This window comes from Carassius auratus, unplaced genomic scaffold (genome assembly GCF_003368295.1).
Source record: "Carassius auratus strain Wakin unplaced genomic scaffold, ASM336829v1 scaf_tig00216545, whole genome shotgun sequence".
Lineage (NCBI taxonomy): Eukaryota > Metazoa > Chordata > Actinopteri > Cypriniformes > Cyprinidae > Carassius > Carassius auratus.
Genome location: NW_020528624.1, coordinates 874,981 through 902,718, shown reverse-complemented (window position 1 = coordinate 902,718; position 27,738 = coordinate 874,981). Strand labels below are relative to the sequence as shown.

General features: G+C 39.8%; 1 protein-coding gene across 2 annotated transcripts; it reads right to left on the bottom strand.

Moving 5' to 3' along the window:
* Nucleotides 1–191: 191 nt before the first annotated feature.
* On the bottom strand, nt 192–27,026 carry LOC113098362 (bromodomain and WD repeat-containing protein 3-like). Of its 2 annotated transcripts, none has more exons than XM_026263391.1 (42): nt 26,597–27,026; nt 26,438–26,496; nt 26,315–26,344; nt 26,042–26,101; nt 25,184–25,334; nt 24,465–24,560; nt 23,945–24,105; nt 23,631–23,852; nt 21,130–21,230; nt 20,963–21,033; nt 20,763–20,863; nt 20,630–20,670; nt 19,121–19,222; nt 18,877–19,030; nt 18,422–18,556; nt 18,190–18,318; nt 17,828–18,053; nt 14,451–14,612; nt 14,183–14,366; nt 12,902–12,992; nt 12,687–12,827; nt 12,534–12,607; nt 11,806–12,028; nt 11,466–11,582; nt 11,268–11,375; nt 10,746–10,870; nt 10,565–10,647; nt 10,361–10,472; nt 10,219–10,280; nt 9,907–10,062; nt 8,748–8,868; nt 7,949–8,074; nt 7,792–7,861; nt 7,662–7,715; nt 7,324–7,449; nt 7,006–7,158; nt 6,757–6,926; nt 6,505–6,647; nt 6,070–6,207; nt 5,199–5,513; nt 4,938–5,084; nt 192–2,705 (listed from the first exon to the last, which is right to left on the bottom strand). In XM_026263391.1, exons 1-42 carry the CDS (start codon nt 26,643–26,645, stop codon nt 1,282–1,284), a joined length of 6,513 nt encoding a protein of 2,170 aa, XP_026119176.1. In that variant the 5' UTR covers nt 26,646–27,026; the 3' UTR covers nt 192–1,281. The 2 variants fall into 2 exon arrangements, with proteins under 2 accessions (XP_026119176.1, XP_026119177.1); XM_026263392.1 differs by having other exon boundaries at nt 4,947–5,084; nt 26,597–27,024.
* Between the last annotated feature and the right edge of the window lie 712 nt (nt 27,027–27,738).

Below are 27,738 nucleotides of genomic sequence, written 5' to 3'. Positions count from 1 at the left end.
GGATGAAAATCGGGAGGCTTGTTACTCCCAAGTAAATTACACCATCATGGTCCAGAAAAGTATGAAAAGCATCATCAGAATAGTCCATCTGCCATCAGTGATTCAACCGTAACGTTATGAAGCGACCAGAATACTTTCCACATTGTGATTCACAATGAAAAAAAAAAAAAAATTCCAATAAAGAAATACAATTCCAAATACAACCTGAAACAGTACTTTATTCATAGGAAGTCATCCCTCTCTCACTTGAGCGGCCAACAGACTTAACATCCTCAGTGAATCTTGTATTAAAGAAGCTCTTGCGAAAAAGACATTAAGCAAAATGCCAACTTACATAAACTGCGATACACAATTCAAAGACTGTGTACAAAAGTTAATTGCGGTTCATAAATTAAGTCTGAAAAGGAATTAATACTGAAATTATGCAACACAAATCACTAAAACATCTTCCCAATATGAGAAATCACAGTACTTTGCTGGAAGTACTGATATGATTTACTGTACTTAGCAAATAGGTACCAATTCATAGTTCATGGCATGGCAATGCATTTCATTCGAAGACAAAAAAAAAGTAATGCTTGACAGAGAAATTTAAATATACAACGCTTTGCTACAAACTGATTCTCAAAAACCTGGAAATATGGTCAAAGAAAACCAAACAATGTGGAACCAAAAGGTGACGGGAAGAAAAACTTTTGTACATTTTGGCTCAATGATCCCTTTAACAGTGACAATACAGAATTTGTGTGTCAGAGTCAAAGATGACTTGTTCATTTTTGTAAAGTGTGTTTGGACTTAAATGCTCATGTCAAAAATATGACACTAGAATCCTTAAGCTAAAATTTGAAACAAAACATAAATGCAAGTCTCAGAATATGGTAAACGTAGTTGACCCCTGAGTTTCTAATGCAGAACTAGTGTATAAAATACCTCATTACAGTGTGCCTTTTAGTGCAAGCCAGCAAATATGCTCAATTAAACAGGAGGTATATTAAGATAGCACCCAAGCAAACAATGCTTCTCTATGCGGTCTTTCATGTTGGCCGAATCACAGAGTGGGGCTGGTTTGAACAGCCAAACCAGAAGACCAAATACATCTCATTTAGAATTCATTTCCGTTTTTCTTTTTTTTATAGAAAATATAAATATCCCTGAATGAAACTGATTCACAGTATATTGAGGACTCCAGTGCTACTACCATCGTTTTTATGTTGGGACAATCAAGTGTGTCTTCAAGATCTCCAGTTAGTGTCTCTTGCATGGCTCAACGGTCCGAGTCCTTCACTCGCTGTCTTGGTAATTCACAGTCCGCTTTCCTCGGTTTCTGGTCTGGATGCGCGTGGCTCTTCGAGGTTTCCCATATGACACGTCGCTATCCTCATCGGAAACACCCCTCTGAAGTTTCCTGGAGCGTGCCGTTCCTCTGTCATGATTTCTTAGCCTTCTCTTTGGACTGTTCTGTGAACCTGAGCTGGTGTCTGATGCAGACTCCCCAGACTCTTCACTCTCAGAGTGGCTTCCGTCATCACCGCTGGCACCGTCATTGCTTCCTTCCTCACTTTCACTTTGCTTCCGTCGTTGCCGGGTCGCTTTGGGAAGCTTCTCCTGAGACCATTGCTCCCGACCATTCACCGTTTTGCACCTAGTTTCAGAGTCACTCTCAGAGTCTGTTGAGCCCTTCGAGGGCTTGTAGAGTTTTACATGCTTTCTTTGAGGCGTCCTGCACTCATTTCCATCACTGGTCCTACTACTTTTGTTGTCTGTGTCTTCAGACTCCGAGGAGCCACCACGTTTTCTTTTGGAGTTACCACCTGATGGTTTTCTTGCCCGGGTGTTGGCCCTCTCCTTGCTCTTTCCATTCTTCGATTGAATCTCCATCTTCGGACTGAATTCTTCATCCGAGTCCTCCAGAATGTAGCTCTTCTTGGGAAGAACTCTAAGAGAGATTCCTTTGGATGCAACTGTAAGGCAAGGCTTCCTCCTCAGATGCGCCTTATTGTCTTCTTCTGATGCGTCGCTCTTTTGCCATTCATCAGAGGAAGTATCTTCCTTTTTCCTCCGTCTTCGGTCTACCTTCTCTTCACTTTCCGAACTGGAGGCATCCGACCTTACATCAAGCTTCTTTTTGCGAGCGCTGGACACACACTTTCTGTTTCTGAGTGACCTTCTCTCTTCGCCCTCACTTTGATTCTCTTTGTCTTCTGATTTGATCCTCTTCCTGTGAGCAACAGATTTTTCTGAAACATCACTGGGCTCCTCTGAGTCCTGGGTGGTTGACGTTAATGCATCTGTGACTGAGGTTTTTTTGGGGGTAACTTGCTGAGTGTGTTCTTGGCTTTCTGATAGTGCTTTATTCCTCTTCAGCTCTTTAGCATCCATCTTCATTCCATTTTGATAAGGGTGCTTTTGAGTCCTGGGCTCCTCAACATCCTCATCCGAACTCTTTTCAGACTCCTGCTTGCTTGGCCAGTTTTTCTGCCGTCGGTCTCTGGGGCAATTTTCTTCTTCAGCATCAGTGTCGTTCAATTTTTTTATTTTACTGACAGCAGCTTTTGCGGTCTTCCTGGTGGACTTCCGCCTGACAATGAGATCCTCGTCCGACTCCCCATTCACGGTTTCATTCGGACTCTCCCCATCATCGGTGTTGTCCTCACTTTCCACTCGTTGTCGTTTGGTGCTGTGTCCATTAATAATAGGAGACGTTTCTAAAAGTGGAAATACAGAAATAAGAAAGTACACTCTACATCTTCCTCTTTACAATATTGAAATCCACCTTTCTTTAGTGTCAGTGACCCAATTATGCTAAACGTTAATGGCCTATACTTCATTTTATAGAGGAATGACTGGATTGTGCAAAGGTGGTTATGCTTTTATCTTCGTAATCAGGCCACTTTCATTTGAGCCTGTACAAGTGGAGTACATTTTTAATGGGTTATTATCATTAATGGTTTAGTTTACCCAAAAATTTAATTTGTTTTACTCACCCCCGAGGAATTCTAGGTGTATATGACTTTAATCTTTCAGATAAATCCAGTTGGCGTTATTTTAAAAATGGTCTTTGATACAAGTTATTTCCCCGGAACTGCATCATTTACAACAGTGAGCGCAAGCTAGATTCAAGTGATTATTTAATTTTGAATTTGGATCTTTTTCTTACAAAAAACATTGATTTGCAACAGGAGGCCTTTGTTCACCCCCCAGAGCAGTGTGAGACACTTTTGTGGATGGCGGTCTTTTCGACTGACGCAATACAACACCCGCTGACTGCAATGATAGAGCTTGAAAGATCAAAGACAATTTTTAATATAACTCCTACTGGATTCATCTGAAAGAAGAAAGTCATATACACCTAGGATGCCCCTGGGGTCAGTGAAATACAGCTTAATTTTCATTTTTGGTTGAATTAACCCTTTAAGATGACAGACTTAACTTTCTTTTTTGGAGTACCGTATTTTTCGCACTATAAGGCACACTTAAAAGCCTTTAATTTTCTAAAAAAAAACCTGACCTTATAACGCCTTATAATCTGGAGCACCTTATATATGGATCAAGATTTTGTTGACATTCCCTTTAGCACAGCTCTATCTAGTGGATGCATAACGCAAACCCAGTCAAACGTTTGACTGCAGTATCTTCTATGCGCATTATAATCTGGTGCGCCTTATAGTGCAGGAAATACGGTTAATCAGTGTTTAATATTCATTTACCAAAAATCTATTTTAACTCATCATTATAAGATAAAAGTTCTTTAAAATTTTGTCTTGCAGCATTGCTTTGGCAAAGTATGTAAAAAGAATCAAAACCCAAAGCACAATATGGCTTTATCCCCAGAAAAAGTGTGTTTGCTCTATGTTTCACAGTGAAGTGCACACTTTGTTCACGCGATCAGATCATGAACCAGTGTTTTCTGCATTTCAGAAAGGCTCAGTTCACAGTGAATAAATGCAGCATACTCCAGCATATAAATTTAGAGAACGCAACGGGAGCCGGTTTAAAAAAATCCCAAATTAATCGAATATAAATATTTGAGGAGGGGGTTTATGCGAATGTATCTCTGGAGGGAGCTTACAGTCTTCAGAAAATTTTAGATGGTATTTTCTTATTTTGCCTCGGTATAATGCACGTTTGAGCAGGGTTTCTATTTGTAGCACTGATTTGATTACAGCGGTAACTTTGCATTCTTTGGTTTTTTATTATTTTATTTTTTTTAAGAGCAGGTTTTGTGTAACTTCACAAAGAAAGTCAGGGCTTTAAATACTGAAAATTATACAATGAAATTGAAATCAAAACCGCTCATTCTACATGCGTATTATCTTTGTCATGATTAAAATGCAGTGGTTGCCTCTAATATCAAATGCCAAAAGGTATTTTTGGTTTATTAAATAGGTTTAGACGTTGTTCTTAGATGTAGAAGCAACAGCCTGGTTTATGGCCTGTAAAGAATATTTATGGCCAGACAGTTAGTTTAAGGCCCTGCTTGTAAATGTAGAAATTAGAACAAAAGTATTATAAATTATATAAAGTAAAATAATATACCAATAACATTTTTGTTTTAATTTATTTTGCAGTGCAATTGTTTTATAAAATATAGCTATCACTCTAAAATGAAAATGATTATTATTAGATTCTAACTTGTTTGGCTTCTTATTCCAGTGTGGGTGTAATTTAGACTGAGAAAATATAAATCACAGTTAAAAAGAGGGTTGAGTCCCCTTCACGAAGTCAATTCACTGACTTTTCTCTTCGTCAAGTTTGCACGCTGAAAATGTGTTGGAGCTATTCATTCTGAACATGTACAAAACGTTCTCCTAGAGAGGCATACCCCTGGATCCCCAGAGAGGAACAGAGGTCCACCAACCACAGGCTTACAAAATCTAGTGGGTAACACTGCTTAATGATCCCAGGAATGGACGGGTCAACGATGGTTGGGATCGTACCAAACGCACCCTTTTTCTCTGCTGATCGTCGACATGGTCTGCGCCCAGCAGCTCTATTCTCCACTTTGCTTTGAGAAGATGCATCACTGTCAGCGCTGGCATCACTTTTCTCTTCTTCACTGGCTGAAACATCACTTTCATTTGACACTGTGAGAAGAACAATAACAATAAAAGAAGGGAATGCACATTTAAGTTACATTAGATGCTTTTTTTCTTCTCCTTTTTACACAATTTGAATGTAAGCTGTGTGGATGTTTTTACCTTCTTCCTCTTCTTCTGAATCAGAAGTGCTCTGAATGACAGCAGAGCGTTTGCTCGCACGGGTCGCAGGTCGGGTGCTGCCGCCGGGACCCTCCTCATCAGAGCCTTCGTCGTCTTCCAGGATGTCCATGAGTTTCATCTTACTGACTGCTGCCATGGCGGTCCTGCGGGTCCTCGGCCGGCGACTGACAGAGGACGAGGACTCACTTTCTGAGGCGTCAGAGCCTTGTGATAGCTCTTGGTCTGAATCGGTGCCGGGCCGGGGTCTCTGGCGCTCGTGTGACCTGCTGTGCCCATTTATCTTGGCATGGCCTTCTAAGATACAGAAAAATCCAGAAGTCAAGGACACATCGGGAAAAAGGTTATTTGTGACCCTCGGGCATAAATCCAGTCATAAGTAGCACAATAGTAAAAAACAAACACATTATATGGGTCAAAATTATCAATTTTTCTTTTATGCCAAAAATCCATTGGATATTAAGTAAGGATCAGGTTCCAAGAAGATCCTACCAAGAATATGTATTATAATTAGTAATATGCATTGCTAAGGACTTAATTTAGGCACTTTAAAGGCGATTTTCTTAATTTCTATTTTTTTTGCACCCTCAGATTCCAGATTTTCAAATAGTTGTATCTCAGCTAAATATTGTCCTATTCTAATATACCATACATCTATGGATAGCTCATTTATTCAGATGTAAAAATCTCTAATAAAAGACCCGTATGACTGTTTTTGTGGTCCAGGGACACATTTATGTACTGGTTCAAAAGTTGTGATGTCATTTTCCACTGACTGAAAGTGCTTGAAATGTCTTCGAACCACTATCAATCATACACAGAAGAATTTAACTTTTTGTCTAAAGGGTCCCACCATGTCTCCCTTTTGCTCCATTCTTCTGTGCAGCTCTTCTTGTGGCTCTAGTCTCTCGTCTGAAGACACGAGACGAGGATGAAGGTTCCTCGTCCTCCTCCGACTGACTCGGAGATTGCTTGCTGTCACGATCAGACCCTATAACAGCACAAACAGCACAAACGCTCTTTAGCACCTAGCAGTCACTGCAGCTTCCCGTGTAATAAAAGGAATAGTTAAACTGTAATCAGAGACGGACCAATGTAATTGTTGTCTTAATATCTGGTCGAATGATGAACGGCTCCACCTGGTGGGTGTCTAAAGAATAGTACATTGCATTCAACAGAAACGACCACCGTTGAAGTACTTTCTCCAGTTCTTCAAACCAAGCTGAATGATTCAATCATAATTTAGACTGATCTGGTTTTTCTCAAGTCTGCTCAGTGTCTGTCTTACCGGATGAAGATGAGCCGCTCCGTCTGAAGATCTCCTTGGCTTCAGTGACCCTGCGGCGCTCTGGTCCAGACACTTTGACTGAGGTAGATTTGGCTGTAGACTGTTCTGTGTTTTCCTGAGTTTTAATAGTAGCCCTCTTTTGACTACGGTCAGGAGGAATAAAAGAGAGAGAGATTAGTTTTCTGAATGCACACTATTACAGAGAAACTAAATCAACAGCATTAGAGAGAACAGCTAGAACAGAGGTGATACCGTGTGGATCCTTGTCTTGAAGGAGCCGACTCCTGATGCTGCAGCTTCTTCCTGAATCTCTGACTGCGTCGCAGCTTCAAGCTACTTTTGACAGCGCTCTTATAGTCAGAAATTATTTTGCTTATGCTCTCCTCGAAAAACGCTGACAGTCGCAAAGTCATGCTGTAAATCTGTCAAAACAAACCGCACGAGAACATTAACGGAGAAGAAAGAAGGCAGACGGAGACAAGATTATGATGAATGCATTACCTTTGACCGTTTGTTTGGCGTGTAGGCTTTAGCGTTGGCAAAAATAAGCCTGGTGTCCTTGCAGAGATCTATGGGGTTTTCATAGCGGTCTTCTTCAAGAGTCTGCCGCGCCGTGCCAAGGTCCATAGGGGTGTCGATAATATTACAGTAATCCTGGAGACACAAAGATGACACATTACCAACACCAAACCCTTGTTAACTACTGGTGAACAAAACATAGACACGCCCCGCTACTTCTGAATCTGCCCCACACCTCCAGATTAAGACAGATATCCACGTCCCTAACATTACTCCATTGACTGTTTCTCGGATACTCACTGGGTATTCTCTCTGATCCACGGGATTGCGGAAAGGCTCTGAATCCTCACACTCAAACATGTAGTCCAGCAAACGTTTGCAGTGCTCCTTCCACGCGTCCCTGTCCAGCACAAGCTCCTGGGACGGCTGATGAAATCAAAACACATTCATTTCTTTCATCTGAAACTGTGTGTTTACTGCTGGGCTTGGAATATTTCATAACAAAAGTGCAGATACACTAGAATAATCAACAATGTAACATGATCTCGACTGACTTGTCTACCAGTGTGAAATATATGCCATCATTCCTTCCAGAAATCGCCATTAGAGTATGGTTATATGTATATATTTTACACTACCTGGCGAAGTCTTTGTACCGCGGAGGTCCCAGGTGCGTCAATGTCATCCATGTCCTGAAAGACACAGCTGAATCAATCTCAGGTTTCACAGAAAAAGCAAATAAAATAGAGGTGGAACACATTCACTCACCTCATCCTCAGAGTACTCCATGTTTTCAACCGCATTGTAGATCTCCATAATATCAGTACAGTGAGGTTTACTGTGGCCGGGGAGAGGAAAGGAAAAAAATCCTTCAATTACAGAGCAAAACATAAATATCAGTGAGGGATCGTCACTAAAGACCAACCTTATGAACTTCAGAAGGACATTTGTTATGATTTTTGCAGACTCTGCAATCTTGCTGCGCGGCTCGTTGAAAGTCTTGGCATTTTGTTCAATGTGTTTTACATCCCAGATAAGTGCAGACAATCTCCTAAAAACCCAGGACATGTTAAAACACACCATAAAATAGACATATAAACTTAAAAATAAAAAATAATAATAACACATTCAAACTCTCATTCACTCATTCCATTTGTTTTCTTTCTGTGGAACATAAGCTATTTTGAAGAATGGTCAAACTGTTCTTTTCCGTACCAAGAACGATCCTAACAGTAATTAGTCTAATGGGGTTAACATGCAAAAAGACACTTTGTTGGTTTTTGCAGAAGCTTGAAGATGCATGCATGTCAAGCAAGCTCAGTTGAGCTGCCAGTGACAATATTTGATGACTGATCAATGTTTATATGCGTAAAAGCCTAAATTAAATCTGTTCATCTAAAGTGTATCTTTAGCAGACCTGAATTAAACCACTCAATTCATTTAGACTGATGACAACTGAACTTTTTGAGTCAAAATCTCGGTGGTAAAGATATTAAATTTAGAGACAGAAATCACTCAGGTTTCATAAAAAAATTAATAAAAAAAAAACTCAATGATGAATGAATGTCTTATGGGTTTTGTGGAAAAGAGCAGCATGAACGTTCTTCAAAATGTCTACTTTTGTGTGCCATGAATCAAAGACTTTCATACAGGCTCAGAAGTGCTATGAGTGAATGGTGATCATTTTGATTTTTTAGGTGGACTACACCTATTACGCCACAAACCTGTAGAAGTTGTGCTTGAGCCGCAGTTTGATGGTGTTGAGGTCGGTGGGATATGCAATGACAGCACAATATGTAGGATACTGAATGAGGTCGACCGGACCAGAGAAAGGTGCCGCGATATCTGCACAAAAGGGTCACATTTAACAGGTTAGCTCACAGAAAAGGGATATTTTTTGTTTGTCTAAGAAGACCATACTGTACACAGTTTCGTTAATGACAAACAAGGGTGTAAATGAAAGACACTTAATTGTTCTGTGAGTGCTTGTTATTAAATAGCACAATTTGATTATTACATTTTGAAACCATTAAAAACAAACTTATTTCAATTGTAATTAACTAGTTATAAGTATTTAAATAATTAACCCTTCTAGGCTGTTGGTGGTAATGGGCTTAATTATTTTTTCGTTCAGTACACTAAAAGTCCTAAAATGTGTTACAAGAGCCATTTTATAATAAATCCAAAAGCAGAACATGGAAAAACTTTGGAGCTGAAATGTCAGTTGAGCTAACGAGTCATCCTCTGCTGCCATCTTCTGGTTATAGTGCTAATTTCATGTCATTTTCATCTTAAAAGTCTTTGTTTTCCACCAGGAGACATATTTTACCAATTCCATTATGATGCAAGTTATGACGATGTTTAGTTGTAAGCATTTAAAATGTAAAATTATGTGTCTAGGATTTCTCCTGGGATTTCCAGTGTCAGCATATAAAATCATACGTTAAATATCACGGAAAATGCTATTTTCATTATTTGCGACGTTGCAATTATTTTGTTTCTCATTTCTGAAACGGAGGCGTCAGGAGGGGTGTCTGTGAGGGTCTCAGTAGTCTCTAGCTGTATACAGTACACCGTCAAACGACGTTTCACAGTAAGTTTACGAGCTGGCTTCTCTCTATGCTCAAGATCTAAAGCACGCTTCGTGCATATGCTCCATGGAAGATTAGTATTTTCAATTTTTTCCATACATTGAAAGTCTACATAATCCTAAATAAACACGGATTACTTTAACAACATTTTAAGTCTCTGAGAGACAAAGTTCTTAAGATGTATAAACTCACGGGACTGGAATGGCATTAGGGCAAGAAAAAATATTGTTATTTAAGTCCAAGTGGCCAAAAAACAAAAGTGAGGGGTGGGGGATAAAATAGGATAACATACCCACAGTCACAAGCTGTTCTATGCCTGTAATGATACGTGCACTCTCTTGGTCTCGACCCTTTTTCCCCCATTCACCCTCCTGAGATTTATACAGGATATCCAGCATCTCCTCGTCGCTCACTGGCACTCCTGCGCTCTCCGACTCCGGCTGCTCAGCTGCACAAACACAAAACACCCAATAAACAGACCACTCGCTTCAGAGCAACTGACCACTGATTAGACCACTAATGTCATATCAACTGGGGGAAAAAATACTAATAAAACACTGCTAGGTTCAAGCATTGTGTATCAGGTTTAAGACAACAGCAGTACCGTTTTCAGGAATAGCCTCCACATCCCACGGACTCAGCTTTTCGGTCTCACCATTGTCCCACCTTCAAAACCATGAAGTTAAAAACATTGTCCATGCCAAACGAAATGGAGCAGACCATCCAATAATTCAGTTGGTGCTTACTTGACTTTGAAGCACTGAAAAAGGCTGTCGGGATATTCGGACTGATATGGTTCCTGACAAACTACGGTCCCAAACCACCAGGCGTCATCGATCACGGAGCGAAACCGATCATCTACAGAAAACAAAGCACAAACACCATGTTTTATTTCTGTGGAGAGCTGAAACTCTCCCGACTCTGATCTCAGGTTATGCCTCTGAACGTACTCGATCTCCACGCTCTGTTCCGTGCCTCGTCGTAGCTTTGACGCAGCACGAGAAAATCGATTACATCCGGCATATCATGATACCTAAAAAAAAACACCAACATTTACACATTTGTTTAGAAATCAGCATCTTCGCCAAGCTTACATTTATTTCAATTTCAAGTCCTATCTGGCCCACTCACTTTATTGAAAAGGATCGGTCTGTGATCTTGCCTGTTCCAGGGTCAATCTGGGTCAGTTTCAGACAGCACAGGGTTGGAGGAGACACTTCATACTTGATCCCTGTTATTTTAACAAACTCTTGGTCCTGGTAGAAACACATGACTTATGATTTAAGGCCAAACATGCATAAAACATTAAAGGTTAGGCCAGTTGCATGCATTGTTCATGGTTTAATACAACGAATACAAGTGTTTGGGAACTCAATCGTGTGGGAGCTCTTTTTGATGATAAACTTTGGCTCAGGCATTTCAGATCATTACTGCGATTAGTTTAGATAGCAATGTTTTGTTTAAATCAAATTATTTTGCAATATAACAAAATTCAAGAAAGATTTAGATCAAAACATAGCTACTGACATGTGACATTTGTACGTATGCACACTTAAGATTCAACGCTAAGTTTTACAAAGCAGTTATGAAGGGATGCATCTGATAAGAACAGATCTGAGTGTCTGTAAAACCCCAGGATTGTTTTGATCTTACTCTTAACTCCATCTTCTTCCACGGCTGTCTGTCCAGGTTAATGGGATACAGGTTAGTCCTACAAACTGCTTCCACATATGCCTCATGACCCTGACGAAAATAGATGACCTGTGCACAGAGTAAATTAAAATGTTACTAGATTTAGACATGGCTAAATTGATACAAATTAGATGAGAGAAAACTGTACTGATTCTGTACCTCGTCTCCCATTTGAGGGACGAAGGGGGACTTCCGGGGAATGACGTCAGTAATCCATGCCGAGGGACGAAACTCAATCGAGATCTCGCGATTAATGGGCGGTCGGGGTTTTGGTGGCTAAGGACAACCAATTGAAAAAAGAGAGGGATATTAAAATAATGTCTGTGCTGTACACTGTTTTAGGGGAAGTTGTGGCCTAGTGGTCAGAGAGTTTGACCCCTAATCCTAGGGTTGTGGGTTCGAGTCCAACTGTCCCGGGTGTGTGTGCACTTCGGATGGGTTAAATGCAAGGCATGAATTCTGAGTATGGGTCACCACACTTGGCTGAATGTCACGTCACCTTTGGTGTTTTGCTCTTGGCCTTTTTGTGCTTTCGGGGAGAAGACATCTGCTCTTCTTCATCTATGGTCTGCTCCTCATCCGCTATGTCTTCGTCCTCCTCATCCTCTTCCTCAGAGCTGCTGATCCTGCGGCTTGTGCGTCGTCGAGAAGACGGAGAGGCAGGGGGTCTCAAACTTATCCCGGCATCTGCCATCCAGTCAGAGTAATCACTGGACGAGTGGCTTCACACATGAACAAAGATACATGTAAGTCTCATGAGTATGGAACAGAAAAGAACAGAATCAAATACCGTATTTTTCGGACTATAAGTCACACTTTTTGATAAATAAGTTGCACCTGACTATAAGTCGCAGGACCAGCCAAACAATGAAAAAAAAGTGTGACTTATAGTCCGGAAAATACGGTACCTATAAAGAAGAATTCACAGTTTAAAGTGCATCTTATGATTTGAGCATTACCAGACGACCAAACAGAACACCAAAAATAAAGACACTGAAAGATATCAGATTATTAAAGTCAACAGGACATTAATATGATTAAGAAACACTTCAGTTAGACTCCAACCGGTTGCCTGTTTGCAAAGATTTTCGAGTATGTGTAAAAATATTTTATTAGTAGTACATTTTAATTCGATTTACTGTGCAGTATTGTTGAAAACAAACTGCAATTCAACTCGGTATATTACACACTTCTTTTTTAAAATGATGATGGTGGCAGAACAAGTACCTTGAGCTATCACTCCTCCATTCCTCTTCATCCTCAACAGACGAATCAACATCACTGCCCTCAGCTTCACTGCCCTACACACACACACACACACATTAACATGTATGATTTGAAAACAGCATTTTAAAGAGCAGATAAACACCCAGACTGAACCTCAGAGGACGCTGTTTCCTCGCCCTCCTCACATGAGACCTCGAGGTACTCTTGGGCGAGACCGTCTCTGCGCTCCTGGTTCTTCTGCCGTCTGCGTGACTGTGCACGTTTGAGGCCCAGCTCTTCGTCATCAGACTCGTCCTATGAGCAGAACAGATTTACTCAGAGCTGGCATCAGTACCTCTAGTGTAGGTCATAGGTGGGTCGAACCGTACCCTGAAGCTGGCGTGGGTCACTCTTCTTCTCTTGGTGTTGTAAAGGGTGACCTCCTCCTCACCCTTAGATAACCTGAAAGACTCCTGCGCCCTAAACGAACAAGTCATCCAGTAAATACACCTGTTCCTCTGATCCAGAGTGTTTTATATACTCTAGGAACCTCGTCTATAACGTCTAAAGACCAAACCATAACCTTTTTAGATCAGTGTTCAAGCTTTTTGATTCTAATTTGTTTTTTCCATCACAAAAATTGGTAAAGCTTTTATCACAGCACATTATCATATTATCACAATCCTGAATTAAATGACTCAAACTTCAGTGTCGCCCATGTAAATACTGCTTAACTTCCTTTTCCTTGACATGTGGGTCAGAAACAAAGTTATGAAGGCTGTTTTATTTATCCAAGCACCACCTATTGTCAAATTAAATTAGCATTTTCATGTTGGGGTCATTTACATCAGAGTACGTGCCTCTTTCACACAGCATACATAGTGCTGTTAACTTGAAAATGTTAATGGAAAAAAATCATTGAATTATACTTATCTACATTTGTATTCTGGTATCTAGAATTATTGATGGTATTTTGTGCCGTGATAACACTGTTAATTAGAGATGATTTTTCATGGCCGATTCCGATACCGATATTTTTACAAGCAAACTGGACGATTCCGTTTTTTTTACAAGCAAACTGGCCGATTCCGTTTTTTTTACAAGCAAACTGGACGATTCCAATTTTTTTTTACAAGCAAACTGGACGATTCCAATTTTTTTTTTACAAGCAAACTGGACGATTCCATTTTTTTTTACAAGCAAACTGGACGATTCCAATTTTTTTTACAAGCAAACTGGCCGATTCCAATTTTTTTTACAAGCAAACTGGCCGATTCCGTTTTTTTTACAAGCAAACTGGACGATTCCAATTTTTTTTTTACAAGCAAACTGGCCGATTCCGATACCGATATTTTTTACAAGCAAACTGGCCGATTCCGATACCGATATTTTTTACAAGCAAACTGGACTTCCAGTGCAGTGCAAATGATTACAATGTAGTCTGTGCACACGGGTGCACTTCCGAAAAAAAAGAATCCGAAAAAAGACCAAAAACCGATCGCGATCGCGTATTTTAAGCAAAAATCGGCCTGTTCCGATTTATGGCCGGTCAACCGGTGCATCCCTACTGTTAATGTTCATTACCTTAGTATATCATTTCTGAAGATCAGCATGTGCCATGTTTAAACAAACAAAATAATTGAATTAAAGCATTAAATAATAACACTCACCTGTATCCACTTGTTGTAAGCTCAGGCACCACCACCCTGCGTCTCCAGGCCTGAAGGTCCCTCTCTGTGGCCATCTGACTGCGTGGAGCATTCTGGTGCATCTGCCGGACTCCTTCTACCTGTCCACTGCGCCGCAAACCCACATTAGGTGGAGACTGAACCTCCATGCGCTCGTTCAGCGACACTGTGCAGTCAAACACAGCTATGTTAGACGGAGCTTCAACTGTACAGGAATGGATCTCGCTAAAGGAATTGAATGTATGGGCACCTCTGCGGGGCGTCCCGGGCTCTGGCACACGGGCAGGAGCAGGGACCGGTCTTTCCTGGTGCTGCTGGAGTTGGCGGATGGCAAAATCCAAAGCGCTGTGACGAACCTCCTCGCCCTCTGCAGACTGCTGACTGATCACCTGCTCCACAACCTCACCGTCACCTGAAACATTTGTAAAGGGGCAATCAGAAACCGTGGTCTCTTATCGGTTTTTTTTCTCTCAGTGATGCACCAAATTCTGGCAACTGGAAACAAAGGGGTGTGCGCCAATGACAAAAAATCTAATTTTCTGAAATAGTTAATAATAAGACGATATTTTACGGAGCGTGTTTTTATGCCAGTGCTTTGACAGGTTTAGGACTGCTGTGAACAGTAGACTCCCAAAACTTTTGATATTCTTCATCTTCTGTACGTTGATTAGTTTACAGAAATTAACAGATAAAATTGATTTTTAATTTTATGGGTATTTTTACCTTTATAAGGCAAATTTTTTCTAATCTGATTAAATGTGTGCATCTTGTGTCAAATTCTTAAATTGAATCAATAAACCCGAATAGTAAAACACTACTGAACTGTTACTAATAAAATGGAACCAAATGTGTGTTTGTAACGCAGAGGTGGCACAGAATCTGCATCTGAAGTAGCATTTAGACGCATTTACACAAACTGTTTAATGAGGACATGACTAGTGTTAACCTGCAGTTACAAATGCATAAATAATGTTTTGATGTAATAATAATTATAAAAAGGAGGTGGCAACAAAACACTGCATGCGAGTCATTGAGTCATTCAATCAACCGATTCGTTCAAACAGTTCTGAGCAAAGAGTTCTCGAAAACCAGCAAAAACAACACCTGTTGTGTCACTTAATATTAACTTTTTGTTTATTGAACTGGTAATCAAATCAATATTTGCAATCCTGCAGATATTAGGAGAAAAACATCACTTCATGTGCTGTCGGATGATATAAATATAAAAGACAAAATATATATTATATATATATATATATATATTATATATATTATATATATATATATATATATATATATATATTATATATATATATATATATATATATATATATATATATATAATATATAATATATATATATATAATATATATATATATATATATATATATATATATATATATATATATATATATATATATATATATATATATATATATATTAGGGGTGTAACGATACGCGTATTCGTATTGAACCGTTCGGTACGACGCTTTCGGTTCGGTACGCGGTACGCATTATGTATACCGAACGGTTCGTTGGAGTAATTAATTATATTTGAAAAAAAAAAAAAAAAGAGAGAGATAGAAATATAATGATATGCGTTCAACAAGGTAGCCCAATAACCCAAACAACGTAACAGGCAACGCCCCTGACACTCCCGAAGAAGAAAAAAACACCAACTGATATGTTTATGTTAGGCTACTCAGCAGGCGCTCGCTCACTCAGTACACGCTGAAGGCTCGTTGCAAAATAGCCAATGCGTTTAACAGACTAGAAATGAGAAGATCCTCCAATAACCAACAGGTCTGGTGTTTGGGTGCACTTTGGATTCCCTTTAAGCTATAATGGTGATGGCAAGAGAGTGGTGGATAAAAAAACTACGGTATGTCGCATCTGCAACATGACAGGGTACACCAGCGGGATTACAAAAAAAAAAACAAAAAAAAAAAAAAACAGCGGGAATATCTGGGATATATGCGTCAGTACTATCTGGGAAAAGACGAAAAAAAGGAGAAACATGCACGCAGCAAACTATCCCTGCAGCATTTAGACACTAGCTTACAGGGAATCCAACCCAAACACCAGACCTGTTGGTTATTTTAGGATCTTATATTTCTGGTCTGTTAAATGCATTAGACATTTTGCAACGAGCCTTCAGCGCGTGCTGAGTGAGCGAGCGCCTTAGGGGCCGTTCACATATCGCTCCTAAAAACGCATGGAAAACGCTAAGCGCGTCTTTCTCCTCCTTTCCAAAGCGCTTGGGCAGAAGCGCTCATGAGGCGTCTGTCTTTGCTAAGCAACAATGACGTGCTCTCTCCATGAGACGCGGAAATTTCAGCGAAGGATAAATGGATTTGCAGCTCTAAAAATCGCTTGCAGTAGCTCTGCTACTGAATTTATTTCAAAATTGCAATCCATATACAACTATGATCAGCTGTTCCTTCATCTTGGCTGAGCTCTCAACGTTGTTACGGGAAAGGATGAAGCTGATTGGTTGGTTCTTGTCACATGACCCGCGGTGCGCTTGCGGCATTCTGAAAAGTTGAGATGTTTTTACATTTTGCTGTATCTAAAACGTATCGAACCGAACCGAACCGAACCGTGACATCAGTGTATCGTATCGAACCGAACCGTGAATTTTGTGAACCGTTACACCCCTAATATATATATATATAAATATATATATATATATATATATATATATATATATATATATATATATATATATATAAAAACACGCTCGAAATTATAATTGAAAAGATTTTGCTGTCCTTTGAGAAATCTATTTTTACGTTCCAGGAACTGCACTTTCACCAATAAGCATTAATTATTACAATGTTGACTCAAACACGTTTTATTTTAGTGTACTGATTTATCATAGGCTATGCAATATATAAATTAATATCAAATACTTAGATATGCATTCTCTCACTATACATGTGCTTTTAGTCAACGACCACAAACGCTAACAATATATCTGAGATCTCATGACAGAACACAGATTGCAGAAAATGTTCTTTTAACAGAAGCTCTGACTTGTGGATTTGAACTCGTGATATCTGGCAACCGCAAAAATGAAGGCTTGGGTAGTAGAGGCGTGTACAGCAGTCTGCAATATTTCGGCACCATTCTTCTATGAAAATTAAAAGAGACTTTGGTAACTTTTGGTTTTCGTCAACAATACTGCATGTCGCTATCGTCACATCTCCTCATCGTCTCGTCTTAGTAGGTCTGCACAATTAATCTAATGCGATTTTCATGCGAATTTTGTCAGTAAAAGCCGGTTCTCAAGCGCATATATATAATCTCGGTTTTATTATTATTATGAAATCGAAGAAATCATAGTATTCCTGTCATAAAGGCATTGCATAATAACTAAAGATAAATTATATATTGTCATAATCATGTTTTTTGTAGTCATGTTGACTCAATGAAAGCAGTTAAACCTTCTGTTTATCCAGCTACCGCTATAGGCATTTTTATCAGTATAGGGTGGATGTGTACACACACTTCCAACACACATTTATGTTCAAACAACAACAAAAGTGAATTTCCGATTGCCTCTTTAACACGACACTGAACTAGGGACTCACTACAAAAATGTTCTGACAACAGAAGAGAACTTACTTGTAGCCACATAGCCCAGTTGAGGGACTAGATGCTCATCTGCAATGTTTTCTCTTCCTGGGACCAGTCTTTGGAATCTGGGGGGGTGAGGGTTACCATCCACATCCACCAGGAAGGGAGGAGGCATCAGGTGTGGGGCCTGCTGGGTCTGCTCATCCAGAACAAACCCATTTGAGTCCCGGATCAGCGGCCGATAGTCAGTGTGGAAAAACACCTGGTCTGGAAGCTATCGATTCATTTGGAGAAATAAAGGAAGGCATGAAGAAATTATAGATCATAGAAACTTGTGGAGATCAATGCAGATATATGAAATGATGTCAAATCACCAACTTCAGATTTCTCAATTAGAGAATCATACAAACCTTCTCATAAGGCTTAGAGCTACCAAAGCCAAAAATAACCAGATGTCCATGAGAGTCTGTCATTGCAAAGCGATGCCCATCACTGGTGAACTTACAGTCAAACACCGCACCATGTCCTTGACCTTCGATCTTTAACACAAAAACAGTGACATGTCTAACGAATGATACTGTAACAAAGTAGTGTATGTTCAAGATCTGTAAACAGAACTGAAATATGATCTGGACAACATACCATATTAAAGTAATGCATGGTTTTGGTGCCTCTGATGAGGTCCCAGATGAAGACGTTCCCATCATGGCCTGCAGACAGCATGATGCGAGGGTCATAGGGATGCGGCTCCAAAACAAACACCTCGGCCTCATGACCCTGTGAGGTCAAGAGAAATGCATTCATCTCCATATAGCATAAAAATTTTCTATGCATTAACCTCTGGTCTGAGCACATGACAGTGTAGTATCAGACCACTCACCGAACAAAACCCAATATAATGTGTTTGGCTTTCTTATGTTCATTTAATTTGTTATTATTGCTGATGTTGCATTGCTTTGTTCGTTGCTAATGTTAAGAGACTTAATTTTAAGGATTTTGTTAAACGGGTTTTGTTTGGATTGGTCAGGTGAAATATTCTGAACTTTACCTGAAGAAAGTTCATTATTGTGTGAAATATTCCTTGACCCGAATCTTACTTTAAGGATGTGCAGTAACTGTCCAGTAAAGGAGTTCCACACTTTCAGCAGATGATTGTTGACCGCGGTGATGACCGTGTTGTCGTGGCGATCCCAGGACACCATAGTGACTTTGGGTTTGAAGAAGTTTTCATCCTCTGTTAAAGGTGCAGACCTACGGTAAACCAAGCAGGAGTAACTTCATGAGGAGATCAGTTTTCAGTTAATAAAGCATCTGCTTGAGTTTTCCAGAGGCTTTCCTTACCCTGGAAGAGTGGCAGACATGTTCAATAAAATACTCTTCCACTGATGTCTCTGATGCAGCTGCCATATACGAGCAGTGCCATCTCGACTGCCACTCACAAATCTACATCACAAACATTCAAAGAATCATTTAGGGAAATTATTTTATATACACACACACACACACACACACACACACACACACACACACACACACACACACACACACAGAACAAGAAAACTAATAATGATGCACCAAACTGAACTCATCCAAACCAAATTCAAGCTTGTTACTTAGCTGAAAACTGAAAATAAAGTTTATTTAATAATTGGGGTGACCCCGAATAGTCGACGAATCGATGCTTTGATTCGAGGAGCCTGATTTGACTACCAGTCTAACAGTCGAATATTCGCGGGGTGTTATTGATTATGCCAGTTTGACTATATGGGGGAGCTCAAATGTCTGATTTCACGTAGAACTGGTTTTCTCCCTATAAGTTAATATACATTATTTTATTTTTCACTTTCCATAATCTGAGACCGACAGAGGAGCATCTTGGCGGCAGGGATATCTTCAGTGCACAGTGTGAGCAGATCAAACTACAATGCAGAATATTAATAACTATGACTGGGACTGTTATATACATACTATTATAATGAGAAGACTAGTATACTAAAATGCTATGCACATTGCACGTTGTTTCGTGAAGAACGCGTCCACAAAAGGAGTTTATTCAGAGCCGCGCAGATATGTTCATGTGCATTCAGGTCCTTTTTGCAGATAGCCTATAAATCTTAATATTAACATTATGTTGTATAAATAACGAAGTGTATTCTATATGAAATTATGAGTTGAATCCCATTGATTAAAAACTTTATCAAATGCTCACTCTACTGGTCATCTTCAGCGCGCACAGCTCAAAACGGAAATGCAGAACATTAACTGCTAACGTTATAATGAGAGCACCATTGTTAAAAAAATGTAAAATAAAATTGTTATGGTTTCGCCAACGTTAAGTGTTAGCTATCTGTTCATCAAAACATAAAACATTATTTCCCCCGTTTATATCTGCAAGGTGTTCATTACACATTTTCCCTGTGTGTTAACATCAGTAATTATGTTAGTCGAATGTCTGACTTGACTCCTGTTAATGTATTTCGCCCCGCCCCCAAACATATTATTCGACTGTCAGTCCAATATCGGCAAGATTCGAAAATTAGGATTCGACTATGAAAGTCCTTAGTCGGGGACACCCCTATTTAATAATTAACCAATTATTTATTTATTAAATTACATTAATGATTTTCAATGATCATTTCTGTTACATTAAATTACATTGTTCCCAAGCTTTTAACATCATTAAACTCGGCAGTTGAAACACTGATTGAACAAACTGAAAACAACATGGACTAAAATCTTGTTTAAAAACAAATATTTATATTAAGTCAAATATATTTGGATGCCAAAGTCTTGGTGCATCACCAAAAAAAAAAGAAAAAAGATTGTTTCGTGGTAAACCAGCAATATTACCTCTCTCCTGAATGACAGAACTGGATGCTGTCCACCTTGTCCTACAAATCAAACCAAACATTTGAACTCCTGGCAAACCATGTGAGATATTCTGTTGATTATTCAACTATTCCTAAAAACGGAGCGCTCTTACTGTGTGAGAGTCAAGCTCAGCTAGTTTTTCTGGACCGCCAAAACCCAGGTAGTATATCCTGATGACATCATCTGTGCTTCCTGTTGCAAGGAACATCCCACCTGTAAAAAGAGAAAGAAATGTGCACCTTACATAAACATACACATGCCAAAAGGGGGGAAAACCCTTGAGCTGTAGTTCACACATTCAGTCCATCTCACCAGGGCTGAAGGAAGAGCAGACAGTCTGAACGCCAGGCCTTGGCTTCTCTGTGAATTTGTGTGGACGATCACTGATGACAAAAAACAAAACAAAGAATGAACCTCAATCTCTGACACACTACACTCCTTCTTCCTCTTTTCATTCTAACGGGTTGTAGAGCCCTCACCTGAAACCATTATTATTCACATCCCACTGCCAGAAACACACTGTTGCATCAGTTCCTGTGGACACCATGTACCTTTTGGAGCCCTTAACAAATGGAGAGAACTACACAGAGAAAGAGGAAGTAGAAAGACCTGTTAGAACAACATGACTGTATAAGCAGCACAGAAACATGAAAAGCTGTTCTGGTGTGACCTTACACGATAAAGGTGAGTGGGAAAATGGTTTTGTGGACAGTACCAGCAATACTTGTGATGTCACAGGGTCAGAACAATGACAAGATGAAGTTAAAGTAAAAAAAAATGTTTAGCCTTGATGAAAGCCTGTGTGCCGAAGCGTGCAAGTAGCTCACAGCAAACAGAAACATTGTCCATGTTTTGCCCCCAACAAATCCATCAGCAAATAAATAAAACCAGCAGTTACACCCTTCACATGCTCTGGTCTGGATGTAACATTTGCTTTCACTTCACCTTTGGTTTTTACAGTCACATTGTTAAATTACTAGAGGTGGAACAACACAAAGCAACCCACTTCATTTTGACATTTGTATAATCCCAAAAACTTCGGCAGATGAGTTAGATTACTTTACAAAATTGAATGTAACAATGACACAGAGTAGGAATTTATTGCACTTATACGTGCTGGGAACGAAGGCTGCAGAATTAATCAAAACTACATTTTTAGGATTAGGCAGAAGCTGCGACTGTCACGCATAATCCTTCAGTGAATAACAGTTCTGTGATCAGTAGTAAATCTCCATCTGAAGGCAGCTGAATAAACTGAAAATGTAAATGCTTTCATTGATTCAACGACAATATATGATTTATCAGAGTTCTTGTAATTTTCATCATATTAAAAGATCTTTATTTTGTGTATTTGGTGTAATAGAGTACGTTGTTGACATGCTTTAACTTTCAAAAAACACATTATTTTTCAAATACTGTAGATTATTGTAGGTCCTCTATGCCCCGCCTCTCTCAAACGCGTCGTTTTCTACAAACTTCCTCCTTCTGACAAGCACAGTCTGCTCTGATTGGCCAACTGACCCAGTGCATTGTGGGTCGAATATAACACCCCTTTCCATAATCACGAGCTTCATCTTTCAAAATAAATATAAAGAGTTAATAATGTCCTTAGTTTTACCATCAGTTCAAGCTCGAAAGAGGAACAGAGAGGCGTGACAGACACAGTGATGAAGCTCGTGTGTGTTTGCAGTACACAACCCACGGACGGTTAAAGGACTCATAGGATGCCATGTCAGTTTCTCCTTTCTTTCTGGAGTGTTACAAGCTCTAGGTGCATAAAGAAGATCTGAAGAGATATTCTTTATCAAAGTTAAGACTCTGCCACACCCCCTAAAACGGCTCGTTTTAACTAGGCTTGCCGCGATAGACGGTGTTGACCGTGTTACCGGTGTTAGGCTGCAATACTCACCGCGGCACCGACCCCCACCGTCCTCTGGATTTATTGTAGTAATAAAAATCATTATAGTGGAGTAAAAGAGCAGACGCCACAATTAAAAACTGAATGCAGCTGCCCAATGCAGCGTGCCGAACGACAGTCGCTTCACCGATCAGGTTTCATTCTGACTCCAGCTGACTGACAACAGTGAGGTGAGACAGACAAGACGACGATTCGTTTCGGGACAAAATGCAAAAAGGGTGTGTTTGGCAAAGCCTGCTGACTTTTGCTGTTTATCTAAGGTGATTCTGGAAGTTTATTTTAACATTTGTTTCTTATTTAATTGGTTCCATGTGGGGCATAGAGGAGAAACAATAATGTACAGTATGTGGAAAATAATGCGTTTTGTAAACATGAAACCGTATAAACAACATTTGATCCCTTTAAGGATTTCCTGATGCATATGTGGAGAAGAAACAAACAGTTTTCTGCAGTATACAGGAGTTTTTTTGTTTTTTTTTTAGTTTGTTTTGATTTAGAAACAACATTTTAATTTAAATATTGCAAAAATATTATATTATTGTATTGGTTCAAACTTCCAAACCATTACAGATCCAGAAGAGCAGCATAAAGAGCATCATCATGCAAAGCATTTTTTGAAGAGTATATTAGATATACACAATTGCATGTATTTCATGCATTGAGCCTTCACATATATTTTAACGGCAAAAAGCAACATCTAAAGGAAGCAAACAACAACCAAGATTCTGCATCATGAACACCATTCAGTGCAGCACAGTTTAATTCTGACGTGGCATTTTTGGCCTAACAGTGCAAGCTGAGATATATTTATTTATCATTTGTAACCGTTGAAAACTGTTTTTACAGCTTGATCATATTTTTGTGGAAACAGTGATATTTATCCCAGTAGAAATATTGCAACATTACATATTTCTCAATGAGTCTCTATCTATATCGATCTGAAGGACCATGCAGCCTTGGTCAGACATATTGCCGATAAATTCACTTGCCAAACTCCTACACTGATTTAGCAATAAAAAAACAAAACAGGAAGAGGAGGCTAAAGTCATGGAGCACTCTCACCTGTAAAGAGGTAATAGATCCGCTGTGGCCCTGCAGAACCGCCACTGGGGCACAAGTACGAAGGCACCAGACTCTAATGGTCTTGTCGCAGCTCCCGGCCGCTATAAGGGTATTCTCAAAGTTAACGGCAAGGTCTGATATCTCAGCACAATGTCCTCTGAGAGTGGAGTGAAGCCTCCCGTCAAAAGAGGACCAGATCTTCACCAAGGCATCGTCAGAACCCTGCGGGTCAGGAAATGAACAGAGTCCAAGTGTCAGACCGCAAAGACCAAGAGAGGAGCCTGAGGGAGCTCCAAAACAATTCTAATGCTCACCGTAAAAATCCTGGATCCTGTTCGATCAAAGGCGATACAGTACACGGCAGACAGATGCCCCAGGATCCTCCTGTGCATCTTCATGTGCTGATAATTGCTGACGGGGTTGATGGAGCTGAAGCGCTGAGCTCCAGTGAGCTCTCTGCCTCGGCACACCTCCACTACAACCACAGACAGGAAATTCACTCAGAGCGCTCCACATTTCAGACACAAGTCAAATACATTCAACAGGGACCAGGGGTGTGAGAGGAAACAGTCCATGGGCCTATGCTACATTTATGCCATTAATTCAGTTGTGCTGTGTCAAGCTGAATCATCTTCCATCAACATTCATGGGGTGCAACATGGAGCATTTCAACAGACACAATAAATGCACCATTTAAAAAAAAAAAATAATAATAATAATAATAATTTAAAAAAATTAACAGCAACATTGGTATTTTTTACTTTGAGCCTGTAAAAATAGCCTAGAAAAGAAAATTACATTGAACTGAAAACCCTCACCATTGAAGGTGCTTACCAATACTGGCATCACCGCAGCTGAAAGGCCTCTCTGGTGGTCTCCCTCTATGAAGGGCCGCGAACGTGGAGGCTTTCCTTCTGCTACTGCCACAGTCTAGAGAAGTTGAGAGCAGGAAGACAGTGGTGACATTTAGACCTGAAGAACATTAGCCCCTTTCACACTGCACGTTGGACCCGGAAAATTGCCGGGTCACCTTCTGTGTGAACGCAAACACATCCCGGGATTGATTCCGGGACTGATCCCGGGTCGGGGACCTAGTAACATTGCTGGGTTCAGTCCCTGAACGAACTCTGTGTGAACGAAAGCCAGAACTAATGTTGTAAAGACTGTGTCGTACTGATGACGCACGTTATCGCACAACTTTTTTTTAGTTGTGTTAAGGCGGCAGATCAACATTCACGACTAAAAAATATGTGCAAACTGTAATGAAGCAGAGATCAGTTAGTTCCTCATGATCTGCGCTGACGCTGAGATCGTTCGCCAGCTTGAGTGAAAGTTAACGCGCCTAACGTTTTCGACTCGTACATTACACGTCACATCCTGATGTCACATGTCTTTACGGGACCTCACATATTCTGTGAATTCACTGGCAATGTGAAAGTGCAAAATCTAGTGACCTTGGAACAATTGCTGAGACACATTACCCATGTATTTTCTGGAAACGCAGTGTGAAGGGCTTTACAAACACACCAAGGCAGCAGGGGTCGAAAGCTCACCTTTCGCCGTTCGCAGTAGAGAGTGTTTCCCGGCCCCGAGTAGAGAGTGGACTCCTGGCACACCAGACGGGACCTCGCGGTCCAGAACCGGACCGATCTGCTTGCATATCTGCAACAGGTGATCTGGTGCAATGTGTCTGTTAGCAGCAACCTAACAAAGAATAAGGGATGCTTTAATTCCGTCATGCATGCAAATGTCATGCATTACTGAAAATTTTATAAATAAGAATAATTACATATGTATAAGCAATACCTTACTGCTATTAAGTGATAATGTTTTTACTGCAAACTAAAGTAATACCATTTTGCTGTTGGTCCAAGTGGATGTATCAGATCTCTAGATTTGTCTATATGCAGGCTTTAAGTAGTTGTATAATTAAATCTGTTACAATTAAGCACTTAAAACACCCAAAAGACAACTGACAATGGTCTGGACCCTTCAGGAAAACATAAATAAAAGCCTGTCTCATGTGGCAGAGTGCAATGAGTTTATGTAAATTGGGTCCCTTTATCAGCCAATCAGACCGCTGGTCACATGCAAAATAAAAAGCCGACGGCGAGTCCCGAAGTCTGATTGGACGTTTAACAGCATGACGTAGCTGCAACCCGACGAGGCCCCACCCTAACTGCAATACAGCACTAAATAATAGGGAAGCAGTCAAAACACAGAAGAGCCCCCAAAGAACTGCTAATAATAATGCTTTACAATGTAAATAAACCAAGCTGTCATATATGACACACCTGTATCACAAATACAAGGGGGGAAAAAAAGAGATGTTTATAATTTAAAGCCGATCTCAAATCAGAACACGTGAGAGAATTAAACACATGCTCCAGAAACAAAATCAAAACACTTACCAAATCTTCATAAGATCGAGGGTGTTCATTTCCTTCCCAATCCAACCGACGTGGAAGGAGCTATCAATAAATAAATAAATAAGCCGGGTCAATAATGTCGAAAGGAATTCGACGTATGCCAAGTTATCTTAATAAAAACACTAGAGGAAAATGTAAACAAGTTCAAGGCAAGCGATAATAAAAAGTAGTCTACTGCCCGATCCATGTTTTAATACAACTGGGAATCATACACACTACGGACGAACATAAAGACTTAGTAACCGAGCAACACACCTGGTTCTCCTCCAGCTCACACACAAGAGCCTGCAACAGATGAGAAAGAGCTCCGTTCAGTGCTCGAGCATCATTATAAACACAATACTCGTATTAAAGTCTCGAGGACTGAAGTCAACTCACCTCGGCCGCTTTCCGACACGGCCCCGTGCTCAAATAGCGCGAGATCAGGTAATATAACTCTGCGAAAGGACACCGCGAGACCGATTATTATACGATTTAAGAAGAAACTAGAAAAGTACCTCTTGATAATATTCCTAAATGTTACTTTTTTAGCCTTACCCGATTCAAGGGGTGAAATATCCCCATTTCTGGCTGCAGTATCGGCCATAGCTCAAAGAATATGGTGTTTGGAGACGAACTTTATGTGTAGTTGGTGAATTATATATTTATTTAATGTCGACTGTGCGCTTCGTAGCCCTCCACGATTGCTCCCGCTTTCTGTTCGGCCAGTTTTCGGTCGCCATTGGAAGTATGGGGCCTGAGCTCATAGCCTACTTCCGCCAGAACGCCGGAAACAGGGGGAGGGGGTAGAACTCCTCGTCTTCTTCAGCAAAACAGAAGCCACGCGGATATTTAAAAGTCTGGAAATTCAGTGTGCGTCCTGTGCAAGTCGTCGATTTAAATCGAAATGTGTCTTTCTGTTTCGTACCGAGCGAAACAATCTTCGAATAAACAATGAAAACTCGCGTTCCTTTTCGAACGGCTGGTTCATGACGTCACATGTCGCATGGCGACAGTAGAACCGTTCTTCTTTTGTCTAAAACAGTCTGTGAGAACGTGACGGTTTAAATATTTAAATATATGCACACAACTAGTATAAGCCCATCGCTACATTTTCACATGGATGTCGTATTACGTTATGCATATTATGCAAAATGAGCTAAATTAACTGTATTTACACAATTATGTCCTGACAGAGAAAGCGCAAATCTGTGGGATCAAAATCAGTAAATTTACTTGTAAATTAAAGTATTCTTGTTTTTATCTTATTTTCTCCTCTTTAAATACTAAAGCAGTTACAGTGGCCCCAAAAAGTATAAAAACGCTTAAAACGTATAACTTTGCATTTAAATAATAAGTGCTTTTAAAGAGTTAGCACCAGCAAGAATACATTTCTTTTAAAACATGTTACAAAGTAAGGTTAGTAGGGTCCATATTATAAAACATATACATTTCCTATTATTTATAACTATATTATAACACAACTTTTTCATGAAGTTGGGTATAAAAGTATGTCCGACTTTACCGGCAAACATAAAGTATGTGTAAACTGCGAGAAGATAAAAGCTTCTAAAAATGTAGACCCTAAAACCACATTAAAATTCATAATTGTATAATCTCCTTATATATATATCTTTGATAGTTCACAAAAAATACAAATTGATTCCAGATCCTTTTGATGTATTTAAAATATAAATTGT

Excerpts from the sequence above, each read along its gene's own strand:
- LOC113098362 (XM_026263391.1), bottom strand. The coding sequence starts at position 26,645 with ATGGCCGATACTGCAGCCAGAAATGGGGATATTTCACCCCTTGAATCG. Across the intron at positions 24,561-25,183 it reads TCTACTGCGAACGGCGAAAG|ACTGTGGCAGTAGCAGAAGG; the intron begins GTGAGCTTTCGA and ends CAACTTCTCTAG. Across the intron at positions 6,927-7,005 it reads CGCCAAACAAACGGTCAAAG|ATTTACAGCATGACTTTGCG; the intron begins GTAATGCATTCA and ends TTGTTTTGACAG.